At 44.3% G+C, this 24,120-nt stretch overlaps 1 protein-coding gene and 1 pseudogene across 1 annotated transcript in view; one reads left to right on the top strand and one right to left on the bottom strand.

The window, feature by feature from the left end:
- Window positions 1–466: 466 nt before the first annotated feature.
- LOC122726077 lies at window positions 467–695 on the bottom strand (annotated as a pseudogene).
- Window positions 696–1,721: 1,026 nt separating this feature from the next.
- Window positions 1,722–24,120, top strand: part of LOC122725369 (nuclear body protein SP140-like protein) — a 44,363-nt gene continuing 21,964 nt past the window's right edge. The window contains 10 exon segments of the mRNA XM_043962454.1: window positions 1,722–1,830; window positions 5,201–5,351; window positions 6,600–6,768; window positions 7,194–7,292; window positions 12,334–12,456; window positions 13,983–14,069; window positions 17,071–17,175; window positions 18,884–19,026; window positions 21,379–21,426; window positions 22,223–22,300. Of these exon segments, the coding sequence (XP_043818389.1) occupies window positions 5,202–5,351; window positions 6,600–6,768; window positions 7,194–7,292; window positions 12,334–12,456; window positions 13,983–14,069; window positions 17,071–17,175; window positions 18,884–19,026; window positions 21,379–21,426; window positions 22,223–22,300 (1,002 nt within the window). The 5' untranslated portion in view covers window positions 1,722–1,830; window position 5,201.

Raw genomic sequence — 24,120 nt, 5'->3', positions numbered from 1 at the left:
TTGTATCCCCAGTACTTAGCACAGTGCCTGTCACACAGTAAGCACTTGATAAATGTTTGTTGACTGATTGACAGTAGCTGTCCTGCAAGACTGTGGTAGCAAACTGCTTGTAGTTTTCAAGCTTCCAGCTGTTGCTCTCATCTCCTCCTTAGCACTCTCCTTGCTCTTCTCTCACTAATTTCTTTTCTTTTCTTTCTTTCTTTCTTCCTTCCTTCCTTCCTTCCTTCCTTCCTTTCTTTCGGAATTACAAAGCTACTTTTAATATTCTGGAGTAAGCCCAATAGGAATAAAAAACACTGGGAGAGGGTAGTCTTCCTCACGCCCAGGAATGCCCTGGAGGAGAGCAAGGCTGCCTGGGGGAAAGGATGCACAGAGGGAACCCATTGCAGACACAGGGCGAAGGGAATGCCATCAGTTCTCGGACCTGTGAGCGCTACAGGAGGAAGCGAAAGCGTGACGCGACTGGCTCCAGGCACACGGTCGACCGGCAAGAGAGATGGGCATGAGCCATAGAGTTACTTGGGCTCTTCCTTCTTCTCATTGGCCTTTTTCTGCTTCTGTTGCATGATCTCCGAGTTCCTCTGCTTTCGCGCAGCGGCAGAGAGCCCGTCATCCCGGCGTTTTCCCTTGCCTGAGTCGCTTTGCTTTTTCATGTTCTTCTAGCCGGCCAGCTCACGCTGATTACCCCGGGTCATGGCGACGGCAGCAGCTCCGGCCTTACTCCCTCTCACTAATTTCTTACCAAATATCACCAACTATCTCCTGGTTACCCAGGGAGGGCGTGCCCCTAGGTAGTTTCCTGAGGCATTTTGAGAAAGAATGGAAGAGGGAGGTGGTAGAGGGATGAAACCACAAGAAGGCGAAACTGTTAGCATGGGGAGAAAGGAGGATAGATTTGAGGTGACCCCCAGGATTGTTCACCTGTATGACAAAATAGGCAAGTAGGAATAAGCATTTATACAGCCTCTACTGAATGCTTTTACAAATAAGACCTCATTTGATCCTCACAACAATGCTGTGAGGTAGGAGCTGTTATTATTCTCATTTTTACAGTTGAGGAAATTGAAGCAAACAGGGCTTCAGCGACATGCCCAGGGTCACAGAAATAGTAAGTGTCTGAGGCTGGATTTGAATTCAGGTCTTCCTGACTCCAGGCACAGCACTGTATTCACTGAACCACCCAGGTTCCTCTAAGTTAAGGAAAGAGGTAGCCAATGTAGTCTGTAGCCACGGAGCATAGAATGTTTAGAAAAAATATATTAAACAGAAAACCAATCTACTTCCAGGGAGTTGCTTGTAGTTGAGACAATGTCACGGGGTTTCACCCTCCCTCCCCTCTGCTAACTTTGGGGTGAAATGGCTGTGGCACGTCCTGTCTTCCTGCCTCAGAGGATTCCAGATCTAGGAATGGAAGGGACCCTTAGGGTAACAGAAGGGGAAGCTTAGGTTCTGGTAGATTAGGGAGGTGGAGGGCCCCATCATCCAGGGTCATACAGATAGCAAGGGGACACCTTGAGGGGCTGTGGTGTACCTGGGCATGGGCCCTCTGATAACCTAGCAGAAGCAAGTGATGCCACACCCTGCTCCCTCCACGTCCGCCTCCCCTGCACTCTTCTGGGTGCAGAGAGGGAGGGCTGGAGCCTGGCCCTCCTAGCTACTTCCTGACCGTGTTTCACCACCCCACTGACAGAAGATACTTTCACTTTCAATTATTATTTCTAACGAAGTTTTTAAAGAGGAAGTTAAATTCCTGGCGATACTGAGTCAAGTCTTGGATAAAATCGTCCCAGTTCTTCAAAGGTCAGACTGACCAGCCGAGAGGGGCTTCAGGTAAGGAAGAGGGCAGCTGGTGGTGACCCAGATTGTTGGTCCAGGGGGAGGGAGTAGAGAGAGAGGGGGCCGGGTGTGCCGGGCCTCCCTGAGGAGGGAGAGGGAGAGACAGAGCAGGAAGGGCCTTGGAAACTTGTGACTATAGCCATGCCTCTTCTGCTCAGGGGCATATCTGCATTTTAGAAAAATCACTTTGGAGGCTGAGGGGAAGATGGCCTGCGCTGGGGAGGGACTTGAGGCAGGGAGACCCATAACCCAGGAGTGAGGTGATGATGGGGGCCTGCACTAGGGTGGTGCCGGGGTGCAAGGAGAGAAGGGAGGAAGCGATGGTGACCCAAATGATAGTCTACCTCTTTGGAGGCTTCACCTTATTCTCCACAATCTCACCTGGCTCGTAGCCAAACAACCTAAGAGGAGTCTGGTGACAAGGCCACATACCGGACACAGGGCCATGAGATAACAGTGATGGGGAACCCCAGTTATCCACACACCCATTGGAGCTCTCCATCTAGACTTTCATCCTCCATAAAGGTGAAGGAGCCAACAAAGGGAAATCCTGTTGTGATCTGATTCTCACCACCAGGGAAGGGAGCACAACAGATTTGGGGAGAGCAGAGGGCAAAAGGGTCAGAGGAAGGAATGGCAGGAGCCTAACAATCAGACTTCCCAAGGAAAGGGAGCTTAGCTGGGATGGGACTCCTGAAACAATCAAATTCTGAGGAAACAAAGAGAAACAATTCAAATGAGGAGGAAAAATGTGATTTGTCTGAAAAGGCCTATGTGTGGCTTCCCTGGGAACTCACTAACGAAAGTAGGTTTTTAAAAGAGATGTACAGAAGATGGAAACAGGGTAACAAAAAATGAACGAATGAATAAAATAATGAATGAATGAATGAACAAATGGATGGGTGGATGAACTAAAGAATCAGTAAATGGATGAATAGATGGATGGATAAAGGAATGAATGAATGAACTAATGAATGAATGAATGAATGAAAAAGCATTGATAAAATAAATACATAATATGTACAAAGAACTGTTCTAAGTGATGAGGCTACAAAAAAAAAAGAAAGACAGTTCATGTTCTCAGGGAGCTCCCATTCTAATTGGAGGTGGAGAGACACAACACACACACACATACACACACAAATATATATATATATATATATATATATATATATGCACACACACAAATATGTATATACACGTGTGAAGTTTCGGTTTCAAGCACCATGGAAAGTTTCCATGAAAAAAACAAGAAAGTCATATAGAGATCTTATTGAAAATCTCTTATTCAAATCTATGATGGGGTTTTTTTTGTTTGTATCAATATTTTCGACAATTACTATTAATGTCTTGGATAAATTACTTTCTCTGAAAAAAAATGATTTGAGAGTTTTTAGTGAGTTGTAAGAAGCCCTGGAAAAGAAAAGACTTAGGAGGCACATGATGGTCAACCCCAATATTTGAAGGCTGAAATGGTCAAATAATAAACATGTCATGCTTTGTTGCATTGTGCCAAAATAGGAGAAATGTATGGGAAGCAGTTGGAGAAAGCCAGAAAATAGGCTTGATACAAGAACCAGCTCCTAACAATCAGAGCTATCCCAAAATGGAATGGGCTCCCACTGTTACACAAGGGATCCTATCGTTGTCAGTCTTTCAGATGGAGGTTAGATATTATAGAGGGGATTCTTGGTCAGGTTGCCCTAGATTGAATGTAGCATGTCTTGCAATTCTGAGATTGACCCTGGGATCTCTTTTTGTGTCCACTTCCCAAGAACTGAATTCCCAGTGCATCCTCAATTGTGGACCATTCCCTCAGCTCTTGGTTCTTGGTCCTCTGTCCCATCTCTACCCACTAACTGGAGTTAGTCCCTTAACCTCTGTGGATCCCAGACTTCTCATCTGTACAATGGAAGACAGAGTGTAGATTAGATGATAAGGTCCTTTCTAACTTGAAAATCTCTCTGTGGTCCTATTTTTCAAGAGGCCAAATAAAAGAAAATCCAGATGGAAGAATGGAGCTCACAAAAAAATGGACTTTTCTTCAATTCAAGCTTCTTCCTTCAGACATGTTTCTACCAAATCCACTCAATCTCCCCCCCCCAAAAGTAGAAATAGCTGCATACATTTATATTTTTTTTTACTATTTGGATAAATTCTTTCATTTCTGAGATTCTATTAACTTTGCCTTTCTCTCAAAATGAAATTATTTATTTTTAAAGGATGTTGCCTTTTTTGTTTGTTTATTTGAACATTAAAAAAATTTCAACTTACTAAAACAAGTAATATACTATTTCCTCACCAAAAAACAACAACAACAAAAAACCAAGTCCCCATGGTCCTTAAGGTTCAGTCCACTTCTTTTTGTCACTTTCTAAAAAAACACATTCATTTCTGATCCTGATCACCACCTGACATCACCAAGAACTTTGATATCTAGAACATTCTTTTGGGTTTTTTTTTTTTTTTTGCTGTGGCTGCAAAGGAGATGGGGATCTGCAGCACTTTCAGAAGCTCTTAGTTCTCATCTCCACAAGGACTACTTCCCCGGACAATGCCTGGGGATGGAGGGGGGGGCAGTGAACCTGGCTGGAAACAGAGTGGTCCAGGAGTTACTGCTGTTTCCAGGGCTCTTGGGTACAGGGACCAGGGCTATTAACATCAGAGTCTGAGGGAAGGTGGTGGTCAAGTGGTAGCAGTAGTTTAGATTGTCTGGAATATGCCTCTTGTCTCACCTTTAGGGCACCTTCAGCTAGGCTGACTTTTCTGCCCCAGTGGTGGCAGTTGGTCAGCCATTGGTATCATTGTTGGTGGGGATAGCAGATCCCTTTTCCACAGTAGGAGTTGCTCCCCTGGGTGATGACTGGGAGGTTAATGGTATGGAGCAGTCAACACTGCTATTTTGGTGGGGGGGGTTGGGAGTATACCTGCCCATCAGAGGCAGTTGGTCAGTGACTAAATCAGTCTTCTAGTTTTTAGAGATTTCCCTGGAGTTTTATTCTGAGAAAGTGCAATGAACTGAGAGAGAGCCCAGAGCTCTCCTCTTTGGGATAATTAATATCCCCTCTGACACTGGATCCTAGTGAGCCCTTTGTGGGAGGAAAGGAATCCTGGGCCATCAGCCATACTTATAGTTGTATCAGTCATCACAGATGAGGCCAGAGGAAGGGGGAAAAATCCTGAGCAGCCCCTGCTCTGCTCCCCTAACCTCACTGGGTCCTGTCCCCTTCCTGTTTTGGTGGCTTCAGTCTTCTGCTGAAGAGAAGGGATCCTCCAAAAGCCCTCAGAGAGCCCCTATACATTCTCCCAGATACTTCCTCCATGTTCTCTGAAAGACACATTTTCTATGGTCTTCTCTCCACAGGATGTCAGATCTGGAGAGGAAGGTGGTTAAGGATGACCTTCTCACCACCTTTAAAAAGAAAAAAGTAGAAATATCCCGGGCAGTAACCACCCCATCTCCTTTCCTGGAGATTCTTCAAGACTACTCTATTATCACTGAGCAAATGTACCTTGTGAGTATTCCCCATCACCTGTTCAGTGGCAGCCCCCATCAAGCTTACATAGTCAATCAATCAGCTAATGTTTATTAAGCACCTATATGCTGGGCACTATGAGAAGTGCTAGGGATGCAAGTACAAAGAATGAAACAATTCCTACTTGAAAAAAATCCCTACTTGACATTCTAATGGGGAAGCAAGAAGCACATATAAAACTGAAGGCAAGGAGACAGCTAGGTGGTACAGTGGATAAAGCACCAGCCCTGGATTCAGGAGGACCTGAGTTCAAATCCGGCCTCAGACACTTGACACTTACTAGCTGTGCGACCTTGGGCAAGTCACTTAACCCTCATTGCCCTGCAAAAATAAACAAAACAAAACCTAAGTAAATAAATATACCGGGTAGTTTGGGAGGGAGGACACTAGCAGTTGAGAGGGTGTGAGGAAAAGCTTCATGAAAGAGGTCATACTTGGAATCTGCAATCAACTCCTTTTCCTTTTCCTCTCCCTCTTTCTCTTCCTCTCTTTCCCTCCCCCTTAATCTCCTCCCCCTCTCTATTTCTCTTTGTCTCTGTCTCTCTCTCCCAGTCTCTCCCTCATGCCTCTCTCTGTCTCTTCTCTTTCTTTCTTTCCCTCTCCTCCACACATATCCAATCTGTTGTCAAGTCTTATAGATCCCCAACATATCCTCCCTTCTCTCTACTCACACACAGAGCCACCAACCCAGGTCAGGTCCTCTTTACCAGAAGTAGTCTCCTGGTTGATCTCCCTGCCCCTTTGACTGTGTGAACCAAGTAAACTGGAACTGTAGGGAGAGAAGGTGGGGGCTCTTGTAACGATTGCTACAAGGTGATTGCAACAAGCCAGTATTCACAGAATGTTTGAAGGTTTGCTCAGCACTTTTTATATGCTACCTTAGTCAAGCCTCCCAACAATCCTGGAATACAGCAGCTGAGGCTGAGAAAGATTGAGTGACTTGCCCAGGATCACACAGCTCATGAAGGTCTTAGGCAGGATTGGAGTGAGTGCAATGCTCTCTCCACTACCGTAAGCTATAGTGAGAGGGCAATTCAATGAGAGTTGGGGTCAGGGCAGGATCTCCAGGACTTCCCAGTGGTGACTGGCTTCCTTGTCCAGGAAGATCCCAAGCCTGGAAGCTGGAGATGGTTTGAAGATTTTTCAGCATGGTGGGAAACCCCTTTTTGGGAACATGGAGTCATCTGATAACCATGATAGTAACCCTGTCTTGTCAATAATTCTTAGCATGCACAAGAGGAGTACCAAAGATCGGTTCCTGTGTACAATGTGGTATACAACATTCTCATGCATCTGGAGAAGAAATTCAGCACCGAGATCCCAGAAGTCTTGTTTCACCCCATCAACCTGCAGGAATATCCGCCATTGGTCCAAATCAAAAAGCACTTCGATGACTGTAAGGGGAACATAGAGCCAGAGGGAATTTGGGGAGGGGGGCTCCTATGGGTGCAGGGAGACAGGAAGGGACATTTTCCCAACTTCCATTGTCATTCCCAGGGCATAGATGGTAGGCTTTGACTGTCACAGCTGCCACACAATAGCTGTGTCTTCCTGTGGATACAAGGAGAGGTGTCTGCTCCTGTCTCCCACGGGCATTCCCAGGGTTAGTTAGGTCTGGCAGCTCTGGGGATCCCCAGCTGCCACACACAGGAGCTGTCCCCTCCTATGGGTACAGGCACCTGAGCAGCTCCATCCATAGTTGCATATAGGGCTTAGATAGGGAGCTCTGAAAAAGATATGAAGAGCCAGGGAGGTATCTGTCCCTGTGCACTTTGCCTGCTTCTTTGACTGAAGCTTTCCTTTTCTGTCTATTGCCACCAGATGAATCATCATCAGAAGCCAGTGGATCATCTATGATTCAGAGGAGTAGCCTTGATAAGACAGTGTTGGCTGTCAGCACCCCACAAAGCTCCATCCAAGGTATTTGGGCTTTTAGGAGACCTCCTGCCTCTGCTCAGGCCTCTCTTACACAAATCCTTCTCATCTTACCCACTCCCCTCCCTTGTCTTCTCTCCCTCTTGTGTCCAGGTTTCCCCCTCATGCCACATCAGGTCTTCCTCTGATCTCCTGTGCATATCACACACAGGTCCCTGAGGGCAGCCCCTTTGGATTTTCATCTTTGTAATAACTGCAAGATTGCAGGAAGTGAAATAAATAATTTTGATTAGATGAAATTCAAACATTTTTGCATAAATAAAATCAGGGCAGACATAATTAGAAGGAAAAAGGAAACTGAAAAGAAATTTTTTGCAGCAAGTTTCTCTAAGAACCTCATTTCTCAAATATATAGAAAACTGAGCCAAATTTATAAAAATAAGAGCCATTCCCCAGTTGATAAATGGTAAAAGGATATGAACAAGCCATTTTCAGAAGAAGAGATCAAAGCTATCAATAGTCATATGTAATAATTGCAACAGAAATAATAACAGCTCACTTTTCTTGTGATGCTTTAAGGTTTGAAGAGGGCTTTCCAGATATTATCTCATCTGAGCCAGAATGGATGAGGAAACTGAGGAAACTTAGAGATGTGAATGGACTTGCCCAGGGTCACACAGCAAGGAGGCTTCTGCCATAGAAATACTGATTCTGAAGTCATGGCATCTAAATAAATTCATTTACTCTCCTAAAAACTCTAAGTGGGCCCATAGGCCGATGCTGATTCTCACAGATGCTCTAAGGCCATAAATGAGCTAAGGGTAGTGGTAGTGGTGGTGGTGGTGGTGAGGCAGTTAAATGGAGAAAATTGAATGGCTTCAAAATAACCAGTAATTTTATTCAACCAATTTTGTTTTCAGCAACAAACATTTATTTTATTTTCCAGTTACATGTAAGGGTAGTTTTCAACATTCATTTTCATAAGATTTAGAGTTCCAAATTTTTCTCCCTCCCTCCCTTCCTTTCCTTCCCCCTCCACAAGATCGAAATCAGGTTATATATGTACAATCCACAAGTGTTCTTTTTATCAGTTCTTTCTATAGGGGTGCATAGTAAGCTTCCTCATTAGTTCCTTGAGATTGTCTTGGATCATTGCACTGCTGAGAGTAGTTAAGTCATTCACAATTGCTCATTGAACAATACTGCTGTCACTACGGCACAGTGTCCTCTCAGCTCTGCTCACTTCAGTCTTTCAGGGTTTTTCAGGGATCATCCTGTTTGTCATTTCCTGTAGCACAAGACCATTCCACTACAATCATATAACAGCTTTTTCTATCATTCCTCAATTGATGGACATTCCCTTGATTCTCAATTCTTAGCCTCCACCAAGAGTTGCTATAAGTATTTTTTGTACAATTTGTCCCCCTTTTCTCTTTTTCATGATTACTATTATAAACTGTTTCCCTTCCAACCTATTCCCTTCCCCATCTTCTTTCATTCTATCACTCTTCAAAAGGGATTTGCTTCTGTCTGTCCCCTCCCCCACTCTGTTCTTCCTTCTTTTGCCCCTCTCTCTTTATCCCCTTCCCCTCCTATTTTCCTGCTGGGTTAGAGAGATTACTCCACCCAATTGAGTGTGTACATTATTCCCTCCTTGAGCCAATTCTAATGAGATTGAGGTCTTTGAGCCAATTCTGATGAGTGTTAGGCTCATTTACTGCCCAGATTAAATAGGTTACTACACTCAGTTGGGTGTGTCTGTTAGTCCCTCCTTGAGGCAGCTCTGATAAATTTAAGGTCTTTGAGCCTTTTCTAATGAGTGTGAAATTCATTTACTACCCTGCTCCTCTCCCATCTCTTCCCCAACTCCATAAGCCTTTTACTTTCATGTAAGATTTCACTTCTGCCCTTCCCCCTCCCCCAGTGAATTCCCTTCACCCCTCAATTTAACCCTAAAGATGTCATCACCTAGCTAAGTGACACAGTGGACAAAGCATCCACCCTGGACCCAGGGGGATCCCAGCCAAAACCCGGCCTCAGACACAAGACAGTCACCCACTGTATGACCCCAGGTATGTCCCCCAGCTCCAATTTTTTTATGGTCCTCTAGGGTCTTGCATTTGAAAGTCAAATTTGCCATTTAGTTCAGGTCTTTTCATCACAAATATCTGAAAGTCTTCTTTTTCATTAAAGTCCCACTTTTTCTGCTGAAAGATAATGCTGAGTTTTGCTGGGTAGGTGACTCTTGGTTGTAATCCCATTTCCTTTGCCCTTTGGAATATCATATTCCATGCCCTCCGGTCCTTTAATGTAGAAGCTGCTAGATCTGTGGGGCTCCACAGTACTTGAATTCTTTCTTTTTGGCACCTTGCAATATTTTCTCCTTGACCTGAGAGCTCTAGAATTTGGCTATAATATTCCTTGGAGTTTTCCTTTTGAGATCTCTTTCTGGAGGTGATCGGTAGATTCTTTCAATTTCTATTTTAGCTTCTTCTTCTAGAATTTCAGGGCAATTTTTCCTGAGAATATCTTGGAAGATGGTGTCTAAGCTCTTTCCTTGATCATGGTTTTTAGGTAGACCAGTAATTTTCAAATTATCTCTCCTGGACCTATTTTCCAGGTCAGCAGTTTTTCCCAGAAGATATTTCACATTGCCCTCTATTTTTTTATTCATTTGGATTTTCTTTATTGTGTCTTGGTTTCTCATAAAGTCACTGGCTTCCATTTGTTCAATTCTAATTCTTAAGCAATTATTTTCATCAGAGAGCTTTTGTACCTCCTTTTCTGTTTGGCCAATTTGACTTTTCAAGCTATTGACTTTTTTCTCATGTCTTTCCTGCATCACTCTCATTTCTCTTTCCATTTTTTCCTCTACCTCTCTAACTTTATCTTCAAAGTCCTTTTTGAGCACTTCTATGGCCTGAGACCAATTCGTATTTTTCTTGGAAGCTTTAGATATAGGGGCCCTGATGTTGACATCTTCCTCTGAGGGTGCCCCTTGGTCTTCCTTGTTACTGAAGAAACTTTCTATGGTCCTCACCTTTCTCTGTCGGCTCATCTTGCCTTTCTTTTACTAGGCTTTTAGCTCCTTAAAGTGGGGCACTGTTTCCAGGCTGCAGTATCCCAAGCTTAAGAAGTCCCAGGTGGTATGATTTAAGGAAAATCAGGTTCTTCCCTCGTCTGGCCTGTTCCCTGGTCCTTAAATGACCCCATACCAACTTGCTAATCAACCAGCTTTGTGTGTTGTGGTTGTTAGCTCCAATGAGCCTGTGCTCCTTCCCCACCTGGGCCACTGCTACTCAAGCCTACCTCCTGGTTCTCAGCAGGGGTGTAAAATCCAAGTTCTGCCTTAGCACCAGCACAGACCCCTGTAGTCTCCCCCCTGCCCAGGGCTCAGCCCACTCACCAGACTGTGAGTTTAGTTCCAGACGACACTGGTGCTTCAGCTGATTCAGAGGCTCTGGGGATCTGCTTTTCTGGTGAGGCCTTCCTGGGACTGGATCTCTGTCAGGGTGACTGTGGGGTTGGGCTCGACTCCTGTATCAGCACAGCAGCTCCCTCCTTCTGACCTTCCAAGCCGTTCTTGGCTAGAAGATGATTTCAGCACATTCTTCTGTGAGTTTTGCTGCTTCGGGCATTTTCCTATGGCGTTATTTGGATGTTTTTTGGAGTGATTGTGTCATGAATTCGGGAGCTCACTGCCTTTTTCCAATTCTGTTTTCAAAGAAGCCTCATGGCATAAATACTTTGTCTCTGTGGTGCAATTAAACCCTGTGTAGGATAATCTTACATGTTTCTCTCAAAAATTAGGTTGATGCATGTCTTCACCATGACTGGTGACCCAGGGAATCATGAGAGGCTTACTGAATGAGGCTCAATTCCCTGGCAAATCCTACTACTAGTAGGAAATTCTATGATTCCATATCTCACAGAGATTAAATTCTACGATTCCATACCCCACAGGGATTAAAAGAAAGACACCCTATAGTAATAATGAAGACCTATAAATAGAACAGAGACCCACTGATTGTGGAATAGCTAAAAAAAAGTTGTGGTGCAAGAATATATTGTAACATTACTGTGCAATAAGAAACAATGAATATAAAAAGTTCAGAGAAGCCTAGAAAGACATATATGAACTGATACAGAGAAAAGTAAACAGAATCAGGGAAACAACAAAGCAAATTCTGCAACAATGTTAGCATAAAGAATGACAAATTGAGTGCTGTATAATTATAATGACCTAGTTTGGTCTTAGTGAAGATGAGGGGAAAAAAGCATCTCCTTTTCTTTCTTGAAGAGGTGGGAAATTATAGGTATGGAACATATGCTGCATATATTGTCATATCAAATGATGTGTTAATTTGACAGTCCTCCCTTAAGAAAGGTTATTATAGAAGCTAGGAATGGAAAAATACTAACAATAATATTTTAAAGCTTAGTATAGCTGTGTGCCCCAAAACAACTTGCCAACCATCAGTTTGTCTTCCCTCCCAGCATTTGTGGGGCCCCCCCAGAATCTTGACATGTAAATCAGGCAGCTTCAGGCAGCCACTAAAAATATTTAAGTATTGTACTCTCAGAAGGGCACTCTGGAGCAGATCTCCCTTCCTGATCTCTATGATCCCAAACACAGCATTGCCCTTATGTGAGTTTTACTCTGTATATGTCTAAGGTGTATCCTGGGTCCCCATCTCTCTCTCCCTTTCTCCCTCTTTCCTATCCTTTACCAATAAAACTTAACATTGAACTGATCCCCATGGTTAGTATATATTATTCTTGGCATCCAAACCCATTAAGGGATTTACCTCTCTACTGTCTCTAGCTGGCCCACAGGCCTTTTCTGAAATCTCAACTGAGACCCCAAATGAGGACTTTATCTATTGGCAATCCTACCTACACTGGGAGAATCTGACACTCTGTGCCCCATCACTGAAAAGAGGGATCAGTGGGAAAGACCTCTGTCCTCTGTGACATTGAAAATAATTACTATAGACATCAGTTTGGGATAAACACATTATTAATTTATCAATATTATAACAGTAAGGAATTGACTGTGTGTCTCCCTATCTTCTCATGGTCCCAGACGGTGTGTTGGAGGAGGAAAAGAGGGCATCAGCATACCAGCCAGCACAAGCAGGAAAAAGGCCCCGAAAGCAAAGAAGAAAGGTCCAAAAGACCAGAAGAACCCGAGTGGTGTCTTCCAAAGGTTTTTATCCTTTTTGGATAGAGGCGGGTCATTATGCATCAGTCAAATCTAATTGGGTCATTAGAGATCAAGTAGATCTAATTGATTAGCATTATTTAAATCTATTGGTTGACATGACTTGAAGGTGGGCTATATTATAATAAACTCCAGGGATAGCATCAGGAAAAGGAATGGAAAACCCCTCACTCCAGTTGGTCAGGGTCAAGTCCATTATCCAGCAATCTAGACAAAAGAATCTATCTCCATTCTTTTTGTTCCCCTGGGTTTGTCCCAGATGAGATTTGATGAAATTTCTCAAGGAGAATTTTCGGGGCAGGGGGGGGAGGATTGATCCCTGGGTTCCCCTCAAGAAATAGATTATTAATAATTATTGTCATGGGGCAGCTAGGTGGTGCAGTGGATAGAGCACCAGCTCTGGATTCAGGACTACCTGAGTTCAAATTCGGCCTCAGACACTTTACACTTACTAGCTGTGTGACCCTGGGCAAGTCACTTAACCCCCATGGCCCCTGAAAAAAAAAAAAGATAAATAAATAAATTATTATTGTCTCCCACCTCCCAGGAGGGACTCCCTTATGCCAGAGAACTGTCACACAAGATGGGGGTTGTTATAAACCTCTAATGCTACCAACCTCTCAGGGCTACCCCTAGGACACAGAGAGGGGACATGGCCACCTGACCTGCCAGTGAGAGTGGGGAGTTGGGAGAATAACTGCAGAGGATGTATCGTGAGTATCAAGATAGCTCTAAAATCTAAACTCAGAAGCCATCTGATCAAACGGATTCTTTTGAAGATGAGAAAACTTAGTCCAGACGGGCTAAAAGGCTTTTCCAAAGTTGCCAGGCACTAACTAGCAAAGCTGGGCTCTGAAGTCAAGCCATGGGACTCCAAGATCAGTGGTCGTTCCACCGTGTCACACTGGGATTGTAACGTCGCAGTGGGGAGAAGCTGAAGGGAGGCACATGGTGGCTGTGTATATTAGAGCTCTCCAAATTGGAAAGCTCCAACGGGTGATATAAGATATTCTCTCTTCCATTGACTTTTTTTTTTTTGTGGGGCAATGAGGGTTAAGTGACTTGCCCAGTGTCACACAGCTAGTAAGTGTCAAGTGTCTGAAGCCAGATTTGAACTCAGGTCCTCCTTAATCCAGGGCTGGTGCTTTATCCACTGTGCCACTGCTCTTCCATTGACTTTTTAAAAATCACATTTTATTTTTTCCCAATTACATGTAAAAATTTTTTTAACATTAGGTTTGGTTTTATTTTAAACATTTTGAGTTCCAAATTTCTCCCTCCCTCTCTCTCCTCTCCAAGCCTCCTTGAGAAGGCAAGCAATTAGATATAGATTTGGTCTGGTTTGGTCCCAGCTGGCTCATAAGGTATGGAATTCTGGGGCAGAGTTTCAAAGAGTGATTTGGTCCCCTAGTTCTGGGGAGTTTTATTTTGGGGGTCTCTAAAGGACAGGGGCCCAGAATGGCCCTAACTGACCTCTTAATGCTTCCTTCCTCCAATTTTATCTTTCCCAGGTGCCAGTAATAACAACAAACTTTCAAAATTGGGGAGACAAAGGAAGCCAGGAACCACAAAGAAAATCCATTGGATGAGGAGGAGAGGTAAACTGAGCTTTTAGCCCAGTCTGTCCACGTTAGCCCTGCTGGGAGCCTCCAAAAGTCTGTGTGCTTTGAACCCTTCTTACCAGATTGTCTCCAGCTCACCAGAGTCCCAGGCTGTGAGTCCAGCAGGAGTGACTCAGAATCAAAATGTAAAACAGAGCTTTAGGAGAACCCTGGGCTCTGTTGGGGTCCCTTGTCTGTAGCAATCAAGGGGAGAAGAATTGCTGGGTTAGACACGACCCTGAGGATGGAGCTGTTGTTTCATTCCCACTTCAGGGCATGATGCTTAAAAATCTGACTGGCTTCCTTTGGCCCTCTTTACCTCCTCAATGGGAAGTAAGCATTTCTGCTTAGGGTGCACAACATCCTGAATCCAGCCTTCCTCTCCTCCCTTTCCCTTTCTAGAGAGTATAGGCTGCCTGTACTCATTGCCTCCACTTCCTCTCCTCCCCATCTATTCTCTCACCCTGGCACTACAGACCTTTCCTGCTGACCTTCTAAGCTGTCTTTGGCTGGGAAATGATCTTACCCGGTCCTTTTGTGGGTTTTACTACTCCAGGAATTGTCTTATGGCATTATTTGAAGGGGTTTGGAGGGATTTGGGGGAGAGCTCTGAGGAATCACGTGGCCTGTCCTCTACCATCCTGGCTCCGTCCAGGAAGTCCTCCCTATCTATTCTCAACTCTTCCAGTTTGGCTTCACCACCACCCCCTCCGTCCAACTGAAACTTCCCTCTTCAAAGTCACTGTTGATGTCTGTTAACAAAAAACCAAGTCTTTTCTCATTGCCTCCACTTATTTGACCTCTTAGTAGTTCTTAATACTGTCAGTCACCTCCTCTGTGAAAATAGTCTCTCCTTCATCGCGTTTTATGCCACTGCTCTTTCCTGGCTCTCCTACTTAACCACTCCTCAGCATCTCTGACATCTTTTTCTTTCTTTCTCTCCTTTCTTTCTTTCTCTCTTTCTTTCTTTCTCTCCTTTCTCTCTTTCTTTCTTTCTTTCTCTCTTTCTTTCTTTCTTTCTTTCTCTCTTTTGGGGTGTGTGTGTGTTTGTATTGTTTTGTTTTGTTTTGTTTTTGAACTTGACCTTATCTTTATCCATGCCTTGCCTCCATGCAGTCTTTACTTGCTTTCCTTCTTGGCTCAACACAAGTAATATCTCCTACAGGAAGTCTTTTCTGATTTTTCTCTTCACACACACACACACACACACACACACTCCATGTGGTGCTCACATGGTGCCAATTTTAGCCACATAGGAACTGTCTAGGTAGGGAGGCATGAGGCCCTCTCTATCGTCAGAGTGGCAAGAGACATCCTCTCTTTTGGCCCTAATACCTGCCATTCCCTGGAAGTAGACTGAGTAACCATTGTGGTCTGTAGAACAGCAGAGAGAACAGAGGCGGTTAGGTGGTACAATGGATGGAGTGCTGGACATAGATTCTAGAATATCTGAGTTCTAATTTGACCTCAGACACTTAGGACTGTGTGACCCTGAGTAAGTCACTTAACTTCTGTCTGCCTAGGTTTCTTCAACTGCAAAATGGTCCATCTCCAGGGTTGTTGTAAGCATCAAAGAGATAACATTTGTAAAGCACCTGGCATATAGTAGGAATGTAATTAAGCACTTGTTCCCCTTCCTGAGAAAATTTTAAAATTAACAATAAGTTTTAAAAAGCCATTAAGGAATCAATTTCACAAAACTGTAGGACCTTAACATTTAGAGCTGGAAGAGACACTAGGAATGACCTGGTCCTACCCTTACATTTTGTTGATGAGGAAGAGGAGGCAGAGGTAGAGTGACTTGTCCAATGCCCTACATTCAGGTCAGAAATAGCAGTGCCAGTCAGAACTCAAGAAAGATCCTCCACCCTTTCTATCACACGTTGCTTCCTGCCTCAGACTCAAGGCTTGGGACTCTAAGGCCCCTGTTCATTCCTCTTGGCCACCTGCCTTCTGACACCCTAATAAACTTGGGCTTAAGCTGGGACCATCGAGTCTGACCCCCTGGTTTTCCAGAGGAGGAAACTGAGGCCCGGGGATATTCAGTGACTTGCCTATGGTCACACAGTTAGTAAGTAGCAGAGGTAGAGTGATGGTGCTGCTTATAACCAGCATTTATATAATGCTTTGAGGTTTCCAAAGCACTTTGCAAATATTATCCTACTTGATCTACACAACAATCCTAGGAGGCAGGCACTACATTATTATTTCTATTTTACAAATGAGGTAACCCATGTATAACTTATTTTGAATTGCTTGAGTTCTTGTGGGTGGGGGGTAAGAAGGGAGGAAGGAAGAGAAGGTGGAACACAAAGTTTTAAAAAATTGATGTCAAGGGCAGCTAGGTGGCACAGTGGATAGAGCATTGGCCTTGGATTCAGGAGGACCTGAGTTCAAATCCATCCTCAGGCACTTGACACTTACTAGCTGTGTGACCCTGGGCAAGTCACTTAACCCTAATTGCCTCATTAAAAAAAAAATGATGTCAAAATTTGTTTTTACATATATTTTGGAAAATAAAATTCTATTTAGAAAAAAAAATTTAAATACAAATAAATACAAATAACATAAAATAAATGCAAACGAGGTAACTGAGGCAGACAGAGGTTTATTGACTTGTCCAGTGTCACACAGTTGATAAGTGTTTGAAACAATTTGAACTCAGGTCTCTGCTGCCTCAAGGATTTGAGCCCAGGCCCTCTGTCTCCAGGGCTCTTTCTGCTTTACCACACTGCCAACTCAAAGGTGGGCATCTCTATGGTGCTTTAAGATCTCATCTGACTCTCACAAGGATCCAGGGAGGAAGACACTGCTCTGACGCTCCTGAGTAAATTGCCACAGCCCCATAGGCAGCGAGCCCTAGAGGCAAGGCTGGCATCTCTGTCCCTGTCCCCCAAGGCTGGCACTCTCTTCCTCTGGAGCTCCTGGCAATGCCTTTTCTTGGGGTAGGGCACAACCTGGGTGGGATAAAAATCAAATCAGATCAAATCTCTTCCAGTTTTCAGAAAGGTCCGAGATCCAAAGGTGAATCTCCATCTCCCAGAGCTTCCAGTGACCTGTGGGAAGGCAAAGGGCACTTTACACAAGAAAAAAATGAAGGAAGGTGAGCCTTATGTCCTCTGGCTCTTGGGAAAGCCAAGCCCAGAGGGATCGATGGAAATGGAAGGGTGGATGGAGGGATGGATAGAGGGATGGATAGAGAGATGGATAGAGGGATGGTTGGAGGGGTGGATGGAGGGATAGATAGAGGAAATGGATTAGAGGGATGGTCGGAAGGATGGCTAGAGGGATGGTTGAAGGGGTGGATGGAGGGATGGATAGAGAGATGGTTGGAGAGATGGACAGAAAGGTGAATGGTAGGATAGATAGAAGGGTGAATGATGGGATAGATGGGGGATGGATAGAGTAATAGAGAGGGGGATGTTCAGAAAGGTGAATGGAAGGGTAGATGTAAGGATGGACAGAAGGGTTGATGGAGGGATGGATGGAAGGATGAATAGAGGGGTGAAAGAAGGGGTGGATAGAGGGATGGATGGAGGGTGCAAGTAGTCACTAGCTCAAGAACATCTGGTTCTTTGAGGTCACAGTCCTTCCTGACTCTTTCTAAATGAGCTTGGAAGCCCAATAAGTATGTATTAAGTACCTACTATGGGCATAACCCATAGTAGAAAACAACCCAGTCTCTGCCCTCTGGGAGCTTATGAGCTTGTGGGGGATGGGGGCGGGGCATACAAACACATAGACTCCCAGAAACTTAATAGCCATAAACAGGGACCAAACCTGTGATTTCATTTGTATAAGGAACTCCTGGGTGAGGAAGTTCCATCTACCAGTGCAGGTCACCACCTTCTCTGCAACTTGTAGTCTTAAGATTTGCCTTTTTGTTGTTCATTCATTTCAGTTGTCTCTGACTCTTTAAGACCCCATTTGGAGTTTTCTTGACAAAGATACTGGTTTGCTGATTTGCCATTTCCTTCTCTGGCTCATTTTACAGATGAGGAAACAGGCAAAGATGGTTAAGTGACTTGTCCAGGGTCACACAGTTACTAATTATCTGAGGCCAATTTGAACTCAGGTCTTCCTGATTCCAGGCCTGGTGCTCCATCCATTGTGCCACCCAGCTGCCTGAAGATTTTCCTAGAGCAGCAATTCTCAAACCTTTTGGTCTTAGGGCCCTTTTGCACTCTTAAGAGTCATTGGAAGAGGTTTTGTTTATGTGGGTCATACCTATCAATATTTACCATATTTGTCAGTTGTGGAATTAATGCAAAGAGAATTCATAGGAAGTCGTTAAAGAACAAAGAGTTTGGAAAAGCTGGACTCAGGTCATGAGTCTGCCTGCAGCAACCAACTAGTCAATCCACAGGCATTTAAGTGCCTACCCTGTGCCAGACATCGTGCTAAGCTGGGGATACACGAGGCAACAAAACAAAACAAAACAAACATTCCCCGTTTTTGAGGAGCTCACAATCCAAGGAGGGAGACAACTTGCAAACAACTCTTTCCAAGCAAGCTATAGATAAATGAGGCCTCAGCTTTCTTGGTTTGGGGGTAGGGTGCAGTTGGGAGACCAGGTAGTGTCTAATTCGGGTGCTCCTCAAGGAGGCCAGAACCCAACAAAATTCAAGGAATCTCAATCTCTCCCTCACTGTCTCTGTCGCTCTGTCTCTCCATCTCCCTCTCCCATCCCTCTCCCTCTGTCTCTATTACCGGTTCCCTCTCCTCCTTCCCCCCCTCCCCTCCCACTTTCTTTCCCTACCTCTCTCTCCTCACCCGCCTTCACCCCTCCTCACCCCCCTCCCAAATTCTAGGCTCCTCAGAGAAGTGCATCGAGATGAAAGATGGGAGGTGGCTCACCCTGAGGGAGTTTTGAAATTGAAGGTGGCGAGAACTTAGCAAGAATTGGAAGAAGAGCATCTACTGTGGCTTCCTCACGCTGCACCATCTCCTCCAGGTAAGGCCCCAAGCACTCCCAGCATTGGTGGGGAGGGGTGCTGCACACCAGCCACCTCTCCAGAGCTACCTCTCCACTCTCACACACCTGTCAACCTGCTCTGAATGAACTTCCCTCACCCAGCCACACACACTATCACCCACTTTCACACTCACACCCAACATTCACACTTTCACATGGAGCACAAATAATACAATAAAACGCACTGCAGGAGAAGTCATGGCCGATAGTCCGGTGCCCCTGCCCTGTCACCAGCAGTGTTGGGCACTTGACCTCTGGCAACTGGGTACTCACTGAGTTGTCCATTGTACTTGCCCTGATTTCTGGGGCCCTTTTGAGTTTTCTTCAAGTGTTCAGTTTTACTCCCAGTATGAATTGTTCTGTTGTCTCCAAACGTCCCTCTCTACCCCAAAACTCTGTGTGTCTGTCTCTCTCCCTCCTTCCCCAACCCCCTTCCCTCACCCCCTCCTTCCTTCCCTCCCACCTCTTCCTACATTTCTCTGTATCGGTCTTGTCCACTCTCTGTTATCTGCCCTTGCAGGGCACACATACATCTTTTATGTGTTTCTAAAATCTAAGTTGTGGAGTACCCTATGCGGCTCCATCAATCTCTTCAGACAAGTCTCATTTGTCCTCCTCAGTAGAATTGTTTCCCATTGTGTCTTCAGAATTTCATTCTTGAGAGTTTTCCATCCTTCCTGGACTAATTTACCCTGTAGAATTTTAGATCATGGCGCCCTAACCTATCTTCTGCTCCAAATTTGGTCAACATTAAGACATAATTTGCTCATTACCAGTTTTCAGACCTTTCTTAATTTTGTCCAATTTCTGATGGATGCTTGGCCAATGGGGGTATCCAAGGGGCCAGTTCTGAATTCTTTAGCTGGAAAGAATTCTATTTTCTAGCTTGATTGAAGAAACTTTATTGTGGTGAGTATGCTCAGCTTTAGGGACAGCTAGGCAGCAAACCGAATTAGAGCCCTGGCCTGGAATTGGGAAAAGCTGAGTTAAAATTCAGCCTCAGATACTTAGTAGTTATGTGACCCAGCACAAGTCACCTAACCCCCATTTGCCTCAGTTCTTCATCTGTAAAATGGGAACACACTGGAGAAGGAAATGGCCAACCCCTCTAATAACTTTGCTGAGAAAACCCCATGGACTTGTCCATGGGGTCACCAAGAATTAGATGTGACTGAAGAACAACAAATGTTCAGTTTTGAAGGAAAAGCCATTTTAGAGGACAAGCCTACTTGACTTGCTTTCCAATTAACTTCTTTTTTACTCATCTCTTTCATTTCCTGTTCTTGCTCAGTAATTTTTCATAATTAGAACCAGTGCTTTTGAAACATGTAAATCAGTTCCTCCTGGCTATTGGTAAGAGGCTTTCTTTGCCATTGAAGCACTCTGGATTTTGTGATTACATTACTGGGTGAGTTCTATATTGTGTTCTTCTCTATTGGGCTCCTAGGAATAAAGTACAAACCCTTCACCTTGGGAGTTAAGATCATCCCAGAATCTGGCTTCAGTTTACCTTTCCAGATGGGTTTCATGTTACTCCCCACTGTGCACTCTACATTCTGTCCAAGGGGGAGTTTAATGCTCGTATATACAATTTTAAATCTCACACCACAATTACACAGGCTATCTCCTTGATGCTCTCCCTCCTCCCTTCTACCTCCACCTTGGAATGCCCAGGCATCATGGATCAGCCCAAATGCTACTTCCTCTCCAAGGGTCTTTCCTGATCACTCTGGTTTTTCATTCCATCCCCCTCCCTTTGCCCCATCCCCATATCATTTCGTATGTTTTTAATATTTAGTTTATGTACATACATACTGCTTCCTCCAAGCAAAATCTAAGCTCCTCGAGGGCAGGGCCTGTTCAGCTTTGTCTCTGGATCCCCAGCACTTAGCACATAGAGATTCAGTAGGCATTTAATAAATGATTGTGGAGTTGAGTCGAGTTAAATTGTCTTAGTCCAAATGAGGTGATCACAATCTTCCTTGTGGTGGTGTTAGTGAGTATGTAAAATGGCCATTGGGATGGACTGTCCACAGGACTTGTCGGTCACCTGTAGGTGGGAGGTTAGGGCAAAGGAAGCACGTGAACTGCCCCTGAGGCTCAGATTCAGAGTGGACAGAGGGTGGAGGTGTACACCACAGGAGGTTCAAAGTCAGAAGGAGGAGCCATTTTGGGGGAGGGAAGGGCAGGCTGTGAGTTTTGTTTTAAATGATAATGAGATTTTGAGATGGAAATTGTTAGTACAGATTTAGAAATATGGAACTGGGAGGGGGGTGGCAGGAGAGACTGGAAACAAGGAGACCCTGCTCATTAACTTTATGTCCCTTTCAGAAAAAAATTCTACCTACTCCTCCAAGAAAATATGGCAAGAGTAAAAAGGTAATTATGACCTCCCTTACCCAGGTGGCTCCATGTATTAGCTAGAACAGCAGTGATAAATAGAAACAGAGGCTATTAAACCAGAGGATCCCTGCCAGCTGCATTTTGACTTAGAAAACCATATATCAATATTATCTATGTTCTATTGTATTTTTGTTCATTTCATTAAATGTTTCCTAATTACATTTTTAATCTGGTCTTGTTGGCAGTGGACCCTACCACATTTGACAGCTTGATTTAGGGGTCCCTGAGGGCATCAAATATAATGAATGCCTGCTCCTGGGAAGAGTCTCTTGTATTTATTTTGAATATATTTTTTATATTTGGTTTCTCTCTTTATAGAGTATAAACTCCTTGAGGATAAGGTCATTTATGTCTTTATCTCCCTAACACAGAACATGAGGCCTATCACACAGTAGATTAATTAATGCTTTTTAAAAAATTGATTGGTAGTTGCAGCTTAAGGAAAATACTTTGCGAACACCACCTGATTTTTAGATTCAAGGAGCTAGTTATGCTTCAAACCACTAAAAGGACAGAACTGGAGTCACAAAGATGTGGAAGAGAAAGATCTGAGAGTCATAGTAGCTGCCAAGCCAAATAGTCAGATATCAGTGCTTCATACCTGCCATTGGGATGCACATCAGGAATTCCACACGTAGGGAAAATAAGTTCATCTTTCTTTGAGTTTCTGACCTCAGTTTTCACACAAATATTTCATCCTCAGACCTTTCTGGTCACAATAAATGAACACAGAATTGAACCAATGGGCACTAATTGAGTGTGGTCTCTGTAGTCCCTCCCTGCAGGTAAAACTAACAGACAGCCAAGAGCTAAGAAAAGGAGACTTCAGTGCAAGTCTCCATCTGCTCAGGTAAGTCCTTCCTTCATCAAGAAAACAGATGCCTCATCAGTTCCATCCCAAACTTTATTTTACTCTCTTCTAGCTTCATATGCTTTGCTGTTGTTGGAGGGGAGTCCACTGCTTTATTTAGAGTCTCCACTAGTTTTTCTAAACTGTCATTTCTCAGGTTCCTTTTCTTCTTTTCTTCCTTCAAGTGTTCTATTTCCATCCTTGCAGATGACAAAATTTCCTTTGAATCTCAGTGAATTCTAGACTTCTCTGAAGATTCTCATGGTCAACCCTTTCTCCTTTGGGGGGCTGTGGGTCTTACAGGCTTGGTCTTTCCTTTCAGAGGTCTCTCCTCTTCTTTCACTGTTCATTGTGTGGGGGCTCACTTCTTCATTGTCTCTTTTAGTTTTCATTCTTTCAGAACTTTTCCCAGTTGTGCTTCTTTCCTCTCCCCTTGTTTTCACTCTTTTATCCTGTTCATATTTGTTGCCCTTTAGAGGTAAGGCCAACTATCCTGAAGTGGGTGTGTTGTTCTGTGGCATGGAAGGCAAGCAGAGCTGATAATGGAGAACAGAGTTCTCCATGGCATTCCATGCCCAGAAGAAGGATATTCTAGGGTGGCCCCACTGAGGACAGGCATACATAGGGCCCAGCTTGTCTGAGGTATGGATTGGCTGTAAGCCGGTCACTGGGGAAGAGATCACAGATCCCCTGGGACTCTGAAGCTCATTCTCAAATGAGATAATATTTATAAGGGCTTAGCACAGTACCTCGCACATAGGTGCCATATCAATGCTTATTCCCATTCCTTCCCTCTGAAACTCTGGCCATTTCAGGAAAGACAGCTGGCTGCTTCAGGGCCACCTACAGAGGGACGAACAGAGTGAGAGTGTCTTCTATTCTATTAGGCAGCTAGATAGTGCAGTGGATCAAGTGCTAGACCTGGAGTCAACAAGACTTGAGTTCAAATTTGGCCACAAATTTACTAGTTAGCTGTGTGACCTTGGGCAAATCACTTAACCTTTTTCAGCCTCAGTTTCTTAATCCATAAAATGAGCTAATTCTGTGTTCTAAATTTTTCTTCCTCCCTCCCTCCTCAACCCTCCCTATGAGATCAAGCAATTCAGTTTGTCATACTGGTGCAGTAATGTGGAACATCTTCAACTTCCTTGAAAGTGTTTTGCTTTTTACTGCTCTCTTCCCCAATCTGCCCTTTCCTCCTTCCCTTCTCCTCCGCCCCTTTTCTCCCTCCCCCCCCAGGGCAAAAATATATTACTATGCCTACTTGAGTATGTATGTTAGTCCTTCTTTGAGCCAATTCTGATGATATTAAGGTTCACTCACTCCCCAACTCCTTCCCCCCTTCTGCTCTCCTCCATAAGCTTTCTTCTTGTTTCCTTCATGTGAACCACCTCTCCCCAGACCATCTCTCCCCTTCTCCCTGCCCCAGTTTATTTCTCCTATACCTCAACCCTATTTTAATGATGTCATCATGGATTAGTTAGGTGGCACGGTGGACAAAGCACCAGCCCTGGACCCAGGAGGCCCCAAGCCCAAATCCAGCCCCAGACATAAGACACCCCACCCTGTCTGCCCTACAAAGAACAAAACATAAATGCTTTACAGATATCATCCCTTCATATTCAGTTCAGCCCTGTCTTCTGTGAATTTCTTGTGAAGACTTTTTTGTTTTGTTTTGTTTTTTGGTGAGGCAATTGGGGTTAAGTGACTTGTCACACAGCTAGTAATTGTCAAGTGTCTGAGGTCACATTTGAACTCAGGTTCTCCTGAGTCCAGGGCCGGCACTCTATCCACCGTGCCACCCAGCTGCCCCTGAATTT

This window comes from Dromiciops gliroides, chromosome 4 (assembly GCF_019393635.1).
Source record: "Dromiciops gliroides isolate mDroGli1 chromosome 4, mDroGli1.pri, whole genome shotgun sequence".
Classification (NCBI taxonomy): Eukaryota; Metazoa; Chordata; class Mammalia; order Microbiotheria; family Microbiotheriidae; genus Dromiciops; species Dromiciops gliroides.
Note: the sequence above shows the minus strand (reverse complement) of the source record. Positions and strands in the feature narration are given on the sequence as shown.